Here is a 14,348-nt window from a genome sequence, read left to right on the forward strand (position 1 = left end):
TTCGGACAAACACACTTGGCCTTTTATTATATAGGATATTACTGTCTGGTATTTATACTTTATTGATGTAGCACAGTGAATATATAACTATCAGTATTGCACTGTTCTTTCATTGATTCACAGAATGTTTCTATTGGAATCAACTAATATCCTCAACTTGATCTATAATCCAAACCCAAATTTCAGCTCACAACAGGCAGGAGGAAGTTTTAGACTACCTCTCTTGGATTAATCATTTGTTCAGTTATTGTGGTTGATTAATTGGTGCTTAACAATGGAAATCTTTAAAATTTACATGAAATTCAGATAGAAAATACAATTTTAATTAATTCTCCAATTTACTTCTATTATCAAATTTGCTTCATTCTCTTGTTATTCTTTGTTGAAGGAACAACAATACACTACTGGGAGCTAGCTGAACAATATCCAAAATTAGGTGGTGCAACAACGTTGCTATTTCGGAGTCTCTTCTAACAATATAAAAACTATTCCCAAATGTTGAAAAAATATAATAGTACTGCCAAATTGATATAATAAAAATCATATTTATTGTATGAAATCACAAAATAATAATAAAAACAATATAAACCTTATAGGTCTCTAATTTGACACCGGTGTCTAAAACGATAGTGCTAAACAGTTTAAAATGTTTAAAACTTAAATAAGCATATATAACAATATCAGAATCTGATCATGTAGATATAAACATGTTATGCTGACTGCTGATTTAACATGTAGACGTAACATGCATATATGTCTGATACTAGTGCCATGTTATGCTGACTGCTGATTTAACATGTAGACATAACATGCATATATAAGTCTGATACTAGTGCCATGTTATGCTGACTGCTGATTTAACATGTAGACGTAACATGCATATATAAGTCTGATACTAGTGCCATGTTATGCTGACTGCTGATTTAACATGTAGACGTAACATGCATATATAAGTCTGATACTAGTGCCATGTTATGCTGACTGCTGATTTAACATGTAGACGTAACATGCATATATAAGTCTGATACTAGTGCCATGTTATGCTGACTGCTGATTTAACATGTAGACGTAACATGCATATATAAGTCTGATACTAGTGCCATGTTATGATGACTGCTGATTTAACATGTAGACGTAACATGCATATATAAGTCTGATACTAGTGCCATGTTATGCTGACTGCTGATTTAACATGTAGACTTAACATGCATATATAAGTCTGATACTAGTGCCATGTTATGCTGACTGCTGATTTAACATGTAGACGTAACATGCATATATAAGTCTGATACTAGTGCCATGTTATGCTGACTGCTGATTTAACATGTAGACGTAACATGCATATATAAGTCTGATACTAGTGCCATGTTATGCTGACTGCTGATTTAACATGTAGACGTAACATGCATATATAAGTCTGATACTAGTGCCATGTTATGCTGACTGCTGATTTAACATGTAGACGTAACATGCATATATAAGTCTGATACTAGTGCCATGTTATGCTGACTGCTGATTTAACATGTAGATGTAACATGCATATATAAGTCTGATACTAGTGCCATGGTATGCTGACTGCTGATTTAACATGTAGACTTAACATGCATATATAAGTCTGATACTAGTGCCATGTTATGCTGACTGCTGATTTAACATGTAGACTTAACATGCATATATAAGTCTGATACTAGTGACATGTTATGCTGACTGCTGATTTAACATGTAGACGTAACATGCATATATAAGTCTGATACTAGTGCCATGTTATGCTGACTGCTGATTTAACATGTAGACGTAACATGCATATATAAGTCTGATACTAGTGCCATGTTATGCTGACTGCTGATTTAACATGTAGACGTAACATGCATATATAAGTCTGATACTAGTGCCATGTTATGCTGACTGCTGATTTAACATGTAGACGTAACATGCATATATAAGTCTGATACTAGTGCCATGGTATGCTGACTGCTGATTTAACATGTAGACGTAACATGCATATATAAGTCTGATACTAGTGCCATGTTATGCTGACTGCTGATTTAACATGTAGACGTAACATGCATATATAAGTCTGATACTAGTGCCATGTTATGCTGACTGCTGATTTAACATGTAGACTTAACATGCATATATAAGTCTGATACTAGTGCCATGTTATGCTGACTGCTGATTTAACATGTAGACGTAACATGCATATATAAGTCTGATACTAGTGCCATGGTATGCTGACTGCTGATTTAACATGTAGACGTAACATGCATATATAAGTCTGATACTAGTGCTTTCTTAAATTATAATCATAATAATATAGTCATTGAAGTCACATTTTTCAACAGCTGGTTACTTCTCAATGTTTCCATCACAAGTTTCGCCACCAAAGATACTGGCATCATGAAAACTCCTTCAAAACCTTACTAAAGAAACTTAAAACAGTTCAAGAAAAGGAAAAGGAAAAATATAAAGCAGACAACTTTGTCAGCTTTGAAGTAGCGAGATACAACCGCAAGACAAAATACTTCAATAGGACTTCAATAGGACTAGGGCTGCACGATTAATCGCATATGCGAATTAAAACCATGATTAATTGGCTCAATTTAAAAACCACAAGAGTATGCAATATTTAGCCCTGCCCCCTTTGACGTCACCTATGACGTACAGGAGGGCTGGCTGAAATTGTTCATTGAGCGCGGGCTTCTTTAGGGAAAGGAGGAGAAGTGGGTGGGGGGAGTAGAGAGGCTATGCAGGAGCTGCGCTATGGAGGAATCTGCCGGTTTGCCTCAGCTCTGATGGCAGCAGTACCAGCTGCCTACACAGGTAATATAAAGCATGTTTACATAAAAAAGAAGCCTCTTCTTTTAAAGAAAGTATTTATTGACGCAAACAGTTCAGAAAACGCACCACGGAAAATAGTTTAGACAATGAAGTACAAGTGCACTTTTCCATGGTGCACATTCTGAAATGTTTTTATACCCTTCAGCAATACTTTCTTTTAAAGAAGAGGCTTTGTTTTTGACAGATATATATATTTTTTATGTATGGGAAGTTGTGGGCTCCCTTTTAATCCTCCGTGCCTCTTTGTGGGAGTATATGCATAAAATAAAGGCAGCCCAAGCCCGTTTAGAGATACTGTGCTCTGAGTATCAAGTCTACTATGTAACCACAGCACAGGCAGCTAATATTTTTTTAAACTATTTTGGGCTCGATTTACCAAAGCTCTACGGCTGCAAGTTCTCACAAGAACTTGCTCGCCGTAATTTATCAAGCTGCGTTCACCAGACCGCCGCTTCCTTAACCTCTTCGCCACCTGGCGAAATTCAATCTCCGTGGTCGAGTCCGACCGAGGAGATTGACAGCTCCTGCCCGCTCTTGAGTGGCTGTGCGCGGGCAGGGGACGGGATTGCACGCGAGCACAGAATTGCGTTCGTGTGCAATGGTGATTACCTGCGAGTAATTTCGCCCCGCCCCACCCCAGAACCATGGTTAGACTCTCACTGGCATCTGCAAGATTACCTATACAAATTTTGTTTTATCCAGCAAAACCATAACAAAATGGACATGAAATTGCAAATATTGAACAATTACAGAACCTGATTTACAAACAAGGATGTAATTATTGCTTTTCCACGTTACTAATGATTATTGTCTGCTGTGTGAGGGATATCATGTATTGGGGCCACTAAAGGGGTATGAAATCCCAAAATTTCATTTTGTGATAATGACAGAGCATCCAATTAAAAAAACAAAAACTTTCCAATTTACATCTATTACCAAATTTGATTTGTTCCCATGTTTGTTGTTTTCCGGTACCTATGTAGGTGTCTGGAGAACTACATGGCAGGAAATAGTGCTGCCATCTAGTGCTTATGGAAATGGATAACATTCTTGCAAAAATGCTGCCATTTAGTACTCCAAAGCACATGTATTACGAGTTGAAAGTAAATGCTTTAGTTTGAACTCAATCGAATTTAACGCATGTCGAGTTAGCGCAACTTCAAAACGTAAAGGGTAGGGGAAGAAAAAAAAAGTTGCATAAAACAACATAAATACATGTAAACATAGAGTTACACTCATATAAACACTGTCTGTTAAAATTTATTTAAATTTTGAAAATAAAAAGTTATAAGGGCTCAAAGATAGATGGTATAAGGTGTTTGTCATATTTTCCACATACATATATACACATATAAGCACATAAAATAAATATGTACACACATATATAGATATATGTGTATATGTGCATTGGAGCCCTTTTCAGTCAAATATCTGAAAATATTAAAAAGCATTTTTATTCAATATTAATATTTAATAATGGTTTTAAACTATGTATTTACTGTAAATATTTAAGATTCCAATTCTCTTCACATAGGGGAATTATTTTTGAAAAGATAAACCATTTAATGGCAAAACAGCCCCCCCCCCCCCCCATCAAATGTTATAGAAATAATCTTGTCAGCTTGTTTCATGTAGACTTCTGATATCTGATACAGGGATGTTTCCAGTTGCTCTATGACCTGACAGTCATTCTTCAAGCAAATCCAATCAGCATCTATATAATAGCGTGGGCGTGTAAATACGTCTGTATGTAAGACTGTTTTTGTGTATCATGTATGTATTGCACCCCTGTAAAACAGCATATTATATTTGTGATCTAATGTAAAATATAATAATATTTGTTACCTAATGTAAAATTGTTTTCCCAGTTATGGGCCAGATTACGAGTGGAGTGCAAACGCTTGCGGCTGAGCGATAAGAGGTTTATCACAGGTGTTTGTATAGTCGGGCTTACTGCTCGTATTAAGAGTTGAAAGTAAACACGATCACTAAAGCGCAATCGCTATTTACACTAAAATGATTATCGTGACTTCAGAGCTCTGGTTAACTGTTTAGTGAAACAAAAAAGTGGCACAAAACACATAAAAAATACATTACAACGTATAGTAACACTTATAACGCCACCATCTAATATAAATTATTTTAAAAAAATATTGTACAAAAAAGTTAAAAGGGCTCAAAGATATGAGGTCTCAGGTGTTAGAAAAAAAGGCATATAAAGGGCTTTAACATAGACATGCAGTCATATGCATGTCTAAAGATGTATATATATGTACAGTATATATATATATATATATATATATATACAGTATGTGTGTGTCAATATATGTGTACACATGTATTTATATGTGTATATATGTATTTACAGACATACATACACATATAAACACTGATACATATGTATATATATATATATATACACTATATTCGCGTTTGTAACATATTTGTCGGTGTCACCAGTTGCGCCCGCATACTCAAAGGAATGTTGGCTGTGCGAGGCAACCAAAAGAATGCTGGCTGTGCGTGCAGCCAAAATAATCCTCCTGGATGCACCCTGCCATTTACGGAATCCACCTGGATGCAGCATAGGCAAACAAAACCTTAAAAAAAGACGCAACCACCTGCACGAAATAACGAAAAAACACGTAACCGCTTGCAAGAAAAAGAAAAAAACACGTAATTGCCCGCACAAAATAACAAAAAAACTTTACCTCCCAAACAAAGTATTAACAAACACCTAAACCGCCAACCCCCACATCACAAAATAATAAAGTAATTAACCCCTAATCCCCAAATATCATAATTAAAATATTAACCCCTAAACCGCCAACCTCCCACATCGCAATAAACCCAATTAACCTATTAACCCCTAAACCCCCACATCGCAATAAACCTAATTAACCTATTAACCCCTAAACCGCCAAACCCCCACATCGCAATAAACCTAATTAACCTATTAACTCCTAAACCACCAACCCCCCACAACGCAAATAACTAATTTAATTACTAAGCCCCCTAACTTAACACCCCTAAATTAACCCCAATAATAAGTTACAATTAAAATAATAAAACCTAACATTAAATTACAAAAAAAAAGTAAAATTACAAAAAATAAAAAACTCTAAAATTACAGAAAAAAATAAACAAAATTATCAAAAATAAAAAAATCCCTATGAAAATAAAAAAGTTCCCCCAAAATAAAAACACCCCCTAAATGAAATCTAAACTACCAATAGCCCTTAAAATGGCCTTTTATAGGGCATTGTCCTTAGTTTAACAGCTCTTTTACATTTAAAAAATACTAAGTCCCCCCTAACAGTAAAATCCCCTCACCCACCAAAACCTGCCAAAATAAAAAAACCTAACACTAAAAAAAACTAAACTACCCATTGCCCCTAAAAGGGCATTTGTATGGACATTGCCCTTAAAAGGTATTCAGCTCTTTTACAGCCCATTAAATCTTAAAAATAAAAAAAAATCCTAAAACTATGCCCCAAATTCCTAACGTCCAACTGAGGTTTTCTTCAGGGCAGCAACATCATCTTCTATCTTTAGGCGCCGTGAAGCAGAGGTGCGGAGCTGGCTTCCCAGATGCACGGATCCTCAGCGGTCTTCAGTGGCGGTGGTCCTCAGTGGCGTGGAGGCTCCTCTTCATGCGATCGTCAGTCGCACACTGAAGATTGAATGCAAGGTACCCCATATTTATTGGGGTACCTTGCATTCCTATTGGCTAAAATTTTGAAATCAGCCAATAGGATGAGAGCTACTGAAATCTTATTGGCTGATTTAAATAGCCAATAGGGTTTCAGTAGCTCTAATCTTATTGGCTGATTTCAAAATTTCAGCCAATAGGAATGCAAGGTACCCCAAATTGATTATGGTACCTTCCATTCAATTTTTAGTGTACGCCGGAGATCAGATGAAGAGGAGCCCCCACGCCGCTGAGGATCACTGCAGCTGAAGACCTCTGCTCCGGATCCGCTCATCAGGAAAGACTGCTCCGCACCTCTGCTCCGGATGAAGATAGAAGATGATGGAGCCGCCTGGAAGACCTTTACCGCCGGACTATTTGGGGCTTAGTTTTAGGATTTTTTAAAATGTTTTTATTTTTAAGATTAGGGATTTAATGGGCTGTAAAACAGCTGCATGCCCTTTTAAGGGCAATGCCCATACAAATGCCCCTTTAGGGGCAATTGGTAGCTTAGTCTTTTTTAGACTTATTTTTTTTGTTTTGGGGGGGGGTTGGTTGGGTGGGGGGTTTTACTGTTAGGGGGTAATTGGTATTTTTTTTAAGTGAAAGAGCTGTATAACTTAGGGCAATGCCCTACAAAAGGCCCTTTAAAGGGATATTGGTAGTTTAGTATTAGATTAGGGAGCGTTTTTATTTTGGGAGGGGATTTTTCATTTGTATAGAGGTATTCATTTAGGTTTACATTTTTTATTTTGGATAGCTTTGTTTAATGTTTTGTGTAATTTTACATTTTTTATTTTGATGTAACATTAGCTTTGGGGTTTGTAATTTTTTAAACATAGACTGCCCCCTGGGCAGGCTTATCGCCTAGCATACATATAAAAAAGTGCATTGGAGCCCTTTGCAGGCAAGTAGACTTCTATGGGGGATTACGTTAATACAATTGCGATATTCTAACTTCTGCTTTTTGCGCTTGTCGGGATAGCGCTCAAACAAAATCAGTTTACTTTCATCTCGTAATACGAGCGCAACCCAATGAGTGCAAAAAGCTTACTTGTAGCGCAATTAAGGCTTGAGCGTATTGCTGTTCCTTAAGCAAAGGATACCAAGAGAATGAAGCAAATTTGATCATAGAAGTAAATGGTAAAGTTATTTAAAATTGCATGTATGAATCAACGTTTAATTGTGACTCTACTGTTCCGGGCGCTGTTTAGGGGTTATTAGGGTTATTATAGTAGTAGCGATGTGGGGACCCGGTGGTTTAGGGGTTAATAGGTTTATTATAGTAGTAGTGATGTGGGGGGCCGGCAGTTTAGTGGTTAATAGGTTTATTTAGTGATGGCTATGTGGGTGGACGGCGGTTTAGGGGTTAATAAGTTTATTATAGTATTTGTGATGCAGGAGGGTGGCGGTTTATGGGTTAATAGGTAGTTTATGGGTGTTAATGTACTTAGTAACATTTAAGTTATGAGTTTTGTGAAATATTTTTGTTTTGCAAAATCCATAACTACTGGTCTCAGATTGTGGAATGGATCGTGTCAGTATAGGCTGTAATACAAGCATTTTAGCCGGACCGCACAACCTGTAATACGGCGCTATGGAAACCCTGCACTCAAACGTAATTTTTTGAGTGCAGAATGAATCGTTGCGTAACAAGCTAAAATGCTTGCGGTATAGCTATACCGCCGCAACTTGTAATACAGGAGACCTGCCATTACACACGCAATGGCCAATTTTTCAGTGGTATAGCCGTACCGCACCATACCGCAAAACTTGTAATTTAGCCAATAGTGAACTATTTGAAAACTGTATTTACTAACCTCCATAAATGAACTTGCAATTCCAGCTTGACAAGACCCATGTTCCTCTCCATATTTTTTCTTGTATTCTGCGGATAATAAAGATAAAAAAAACAAAAAACATTTATTGCATTTGCACTGTTTACACATTGACTGTGTGAGGTCAACCTATGCTACACATACTACATCTTACCACATGCACCACTATGACATAAAGCTGAGCCAACTTAAGAACTTACTGAGCCACAAAAATCTAGGCTTCAGGCCTACCGCATACCAACAGTGTTAAATGCTGTAGAGCTGAAATTTCTTTTGAACTTTTTTTTTTTGGTTTGTGGGAAGCCTCACTGCAGGAAACTACATTAAATACTTTATAGGATGTCAAGAAAGTTTACAATACAGTAGGAGCCAGCTTAACAAATACAATTTAGATAATAAGGTAATGAAAAAAGTATGTGTAAGAGGATAAGGCATGTGTAGTGCATTGCTAAATTAATATAATACACATTCTGTCAAGTACTCTTACCTAACCCTATTTAGTATACTCTTGAAGAAGACTCTGGAGAACTGCAAATGTAGAGAAAGGTCAAAAGCTTTCATTAGATTGTAAAAATAAACCAACATATTTTAGCTATAAATTAGAGTTGTTGCCAAGCCTCGATTCCGAGTGTAGTGCCAACAATCTCAGTGGTATGTTGCCAACAATAAATGTTCATATTCACCCACAGGGCGGGAACTGCTTTTAAAGGGACATTAAATTCACATTATATATATATATATATATATATAATGTGAATTTAGAGCATGCACTTTTAGGAGATTTTTGTTTTTTGGTCTACTTTATTTTAAAGCATACATAGGTAGGCTCATGAACAGAAGTACATTACTGGGAGCCAGCTAGTGATTACGCTACACACATATATATATATATATATATATATATATATATATATATATATATATATATATATATATACACACCTCGTCACTGGCTTACCAATTGTGTTCAGCTAGGTTCCAGTAGCGCATTGCTAGTATCTCTGAACCTTTTCAGAAGAATAGCAAATTTGATAATACTAATAAATTAGTTTTTTATAATTGCATGCTCTATCTGAAACAATTTTGACTCTACTATCTCTTTAAGGGACAAATTTGAATAAGCTTGTGATCTGACCTAACCAATCCCTGCATAGAATGTTGGGTCGATTTCCTCAAAGTATAACAGATTTCCGCCTCTCTACTGGGAGTGGAACACACACAATTTACAGCAAACGAAGGCAAAATAAAAATGTTTTTTTTATGACCCAGAATAAAGACAAACAAATAAGGTACAAACAAACATAGAATAATATATTTCTTAGGCAATATGTCATAATGTAAAGTTCATACTAGTAAATAGTTCCAACTGCCCTTATCCAAGGGGTAGAAAATAATAATAATAATATACCCTAATTATAAGACCACAACTCAAGATAAGATATCAACAAAAAAATATTAAAGCAAGCCATTAAATTATTGTTAAAAATTAAACACTTTGAGAAGGTAATATAAAATGATAAATCGTATATATATATATATATATATATATATATATATATATATATATATATATATATATATATATATATATATATATATATATATATATATATATATATATGTTATACAAGGAAGAAAAATAGAGCCCTTATTAGTTCCAGCAACAAACTATATCTCACAACATTAAAGTATTAAACCTTAGTTCTGACACCAAATAACCAATTCATACAGCTTATTCGTTCAATTCAATGTATTTACTTAGTAACACAATTCAATTCTCTGCATTAAAATGGTCCAGAAAAACAAATCAACCCAGGTTAGCATTAAAGAGACTAATAAAAGTCCAGAGTATAATATTATTGTCCCGGTCATAAATCCAGCATATCATAGATTTATTGTTGTAATCCACTTGTGTAATGAATGAAAAGCGTTAATGCAGGCCCACTACTATGCCAAATTTAACTCACACAGGTATGCATACACTTTGTTATTATTCCACATGCATACGTCAAGATAATAAAGACATTTCCATTTGAATTCTCCAATAAAGCAGTCTTTGCTTGTAAACTTGATAGCTCTTGTTGTGTATAACCACCGTATATCAGCAGTGCTTGCTTAGATCATACCTGTTGTGATGGGCGGTCATAGTGTGGTTGAGTATTACCTGCTCACTTTCAATAATAACGTTGGTTGGTCAGCAGATCCGGAACAACACTTGGATTTGATTCTGTATTTTTCTCCACCATTAGTTGGAAGGCTCTTTAAGTGCCACGCACGCCTTCTGTATTCCAATATCAGGTAAGAGACATATATTAGTATAATGCAGAGAGTAGTCGCAGCAGTGTTCAGCTGAGTACACCGCTGCCAAACAGATACGCAAGCACTGCTGATATATGGTGGTTATACACAACAAGAGCTATCAAGTTTACAAGTTTAATACTTTAATGTTGTGAGATATAGTTTGTTGCTGGAACTAATAAGGGCTCTATTTTTCTTCCTAGTATAACAAATTCACATATTAGCCCTTACCGTGCACTACATAGCAGGTGTATCCCTTTATAGGGAACACCATCATATTCTATGTATTAAACTCTCACTACTTATAACACTAGGAGTGCTGGTGCTTATATATACTTTATATATATATATATATATATATATATATATATATATATATATATATATATATCAAAAGTCAAAATAGCGTATAGCCCAGCACTCCAACCAGGTGGAGCAGCCACAACCTGGGTGCAATCCTTATAAGAGATAGTTAAAGAACAATGTAGAAGAAGGGCACTCTCAGGGTTTGTATAGAGACAAATATTTTCTTTATTCCTAGAACATTAATATATGGTCGACGTTTCGGCACTCATCAGGACAGGTATTATCTTTAAACTGCCGAGTGGCAGTAGTCATAGATCCAAACAAGCAAAATCAACTAATAAGGGCTCTATTTTTCTTCCTTGTATAACAAATTCACATATTAGCCCTTACCGTGCACTACATAGCAGGTGTATCCCTTTATAGGGAACACTATCATATTCTATGTATTAAACTCTCACTACTTATAACACTAGGAGTGCTGGTGCTTATATACATATATATATATATATATATATATATATATATATATATATATATATATATATATATATATATATATATATATATATATATATATATATATATATAAACAAAACAAAAACTCTACAATATACTTTCAATATTTATTGTATCCCCTTTTCCTGTAATTCTATTCTAAAATTTTGAGCTTTTTAGTTCCTGTTAGAAATGGAAGTGCAGAACACTATTATATTCCACACAGCAATTGGCTGCACACTCTAGTGACCTATTTATAACTGTCCCTAAATGGCCACAGCAGAGAAGGTAACCTAAGTTACAACATGGCAGCTCCCATTGTTTTATAGACACTTACACTTTATACTTATTTTGTCAATATTTAAACAGCTAATGAAACTTTAAAAATCTACATGTAATTCTCAGACGAATTATTTGAATGCATCATAATATCTAGCATTTATTTAGTGTTTAATGTACATTTAAAAGTGATAAATTCTCCAGGGGAATTGAGAAATAAAAAAAAGAAGAAATAAAGAAAAGAGGGACCATCTTTGGACCACTCCACCAGATGCGGTACATGGAACCCAACTCTTCACAGCCAATCCAACATTACTCAATTGTAGGTATATACTTTTAGGCATTGTAGGACTTCTAAGTCCTTTAATTCATCTAGTATATGAATTAAAGTATTTAGAAGTCCATTTAAAGATACAGAGCCAATTCTTGCCTTCCAAAAAAGATTGAGATTCCCCCTCTGAGCAGCTAATTTAAATGAGAGATTGAAGTGGACTCAAATCTGCTAATTTTTTATAGTCCATTGACAAAGAGCCCCTGGTGAGGATCCCCATATATTCTTAAATAGCATCAGTGGACCTGTGAGGTTATGCTTCTGTAGGTGATGAGCCAAGAAATCACTCATCTATAGATATATTTAAAGGGGCAGTCTACACCAAATGTTTTCTTATTTAAAAAGATAGATAATCCCTTTATTACCCATTCCCCGTTTTTGCATAACCAACACTGTTATATTAATATACTTTTTACCTCTGTGAGTACCTTGTATCTAAGCCTTTGCAGACAGCCTCCTTATCTAAGTGCCTTTGACAGACATGCAGTGTAGTCAATCAGTGAAGACTCCTAAATAACTTCACGGGAGTGAGCACAATGTTATCTATATGACACATGTGAACTAGCACAGTATAACTGTGAAAAACTTTCAAAATGCTCTGAGCTAAGGGACGGTTTTCAACTGTTTAGAAATCAGTTTGAGCCTAGCTAGGTTTAGCTTTTCAAAAATACCACCAAGGGAACAAAGCAAATTTGATGATAAAAGTAAATTGGAAAGTTGTTTAAAATTGCATGCCCTATCTGAATCATGAAAGTTTAGTTTTGACTTTACTGTCCCTTTAAGCCATCTAGCATATGTTTCACCTGTCATTTCTGCCATAGATTGCCTCTGCTTCAATTTACCAAGAAAATCATAAGGGACTCTACACAACCTACTAGCCTTCCCCTAAAGAAACGTGGAGTCACTCACCTTTGGCATTTAGCATTACATGAGACTGGTAAAAATTAAGATGGAAAAATGAAATATTGGGTGCACACATCTTGTACTACAGCTGTTAAGTGGTATGGATTATGAGGTAGACCAGGGCATCTGTGGATCTTCCCATGAACGGTGTCTAGCAGAGAGCACTTAACGAGTCGCAACTCAAGATGTGGCCTTCCATGGTCACCCAAGCTTTAGGTTTTCTCCTTGTGTGCCAGCCAAAAGGGCAATTACATTTTAATGTCCCTTTAAGACCCTGAACCCTCTTTTTACTACATGATCAAAATGTCAAAGATCTTTCCCATCTGCAACACCAACTTAACTTTTTACATACACTCCAAAGCTCTGACATACAGTAGAGAAGAGACGTAAATACAATTGTATTCTACAATCAAAGTAGTGTAGTAAACAAATAGCATGCATATATCTATAACCCAGTATACAGTAATTCTACCTGAGTAAAGCATTCTGGGGACTAAAATAAAAATAGGACAAAATATATCAGCAATTTGATTCAGTCAGCTGCAAATTTCTGCAGAGCTTTTCAATCAGAGCATCAGATGTCAGGACATCAGAAATGTTACTTCTAACAACCACAGCAGTTAAACACATGTCTGGCAACAATAATTTTCTTAAAAATAAAATGTCACAAATTAAAAAAATGTATTACTATGTAGGAATGTTCCTTTAAAGGGACACTGTACTGTAAAATTGGTTTCCCCTTAATGTGTTTCCTATCACTTGTTATGCCAGCTGCAGGGTATTAAATGTATGGAAACTTGTTCCTTTAGTTTTACCTTTGTATTTGAAAACACTCTTTTTCCACTTTTTCCAATTGTTTTTAAAAACAAACCCATTTAAATTGGCTGATTCTGCAGGAAAAGCAAATCTCTCCTTTCTTAGGTACTACAATTTTCATTAATTATTGCTAGATTAAAACCATAGAAGTACAATTTACAATGCGGCAGATGCTATGCAGTTTGTAAAACAAGTCTCTGGAAAAAAATAAAAACATAAAACAAAGACAATGTACTCAGGCAAGTAGCTGATAACAGTTTGTTGTATTCCAAGCACTGGGACCAACCTCCTACTGAGAAGTTGATTTATTCTACTGCCTCTTATTTACTTTTTACATTTGATATAGAGAATATGGCAGTGTTTATATTTTCAGTATAGTGTCCCTTTAATAAGCCATATAAACTCTGAATCAAATATAAATTACTTATATTTAGGCTACACTTTTTTTTCAGGATGCACATATAGAATTTAGCTGCAGCAAGGTGACTTGCTGCACAGGCCACAGTGTAGTAGTAGGCACTTAAAATTAAAATGTATACAGATTAAAAAATAT

The 14,348-nt window shown here is 35.3% G+C and overlaps 1 protein-coding gene across 1 annotated transcript in view; it reads right to left on the reverse strand.

Annotated features, from left to right (window-relative positions):
- Positions 1 to 14,348, reverse strand: part of ITGA9 (integrin subunit alpha 9) — an 838,607-nt gene that overhangs the window by 693,523 nt on the left and 130,736 nt on the right. Inside the window, exon 5 of the mRNA XM_053714443.1 lies at positions 8,350 to 8,417. Coding sequence (XP_053570418.1) covers positions 8,350 to 8,417 — 68 coding nt within the window. The remainder of the gene's footprint in view (positions 1 to 8,349; positions 8,418 to 14,348) is intronic.

The sequence above is a fragment of the Bombina bombina genome, chromosome 5 (assembly GCF_027579735.1).
Source record: "Bombina bombina isolate aBomBom1 chromosome 5, aBomBom1.pri, whole genome shotgun sequence".
Lineage (NCBI taxonomy): Eukaryota > Metazoa > Chordata > Amphibia > Anura > Bombinatoridae > Bombina > Bombina bombina.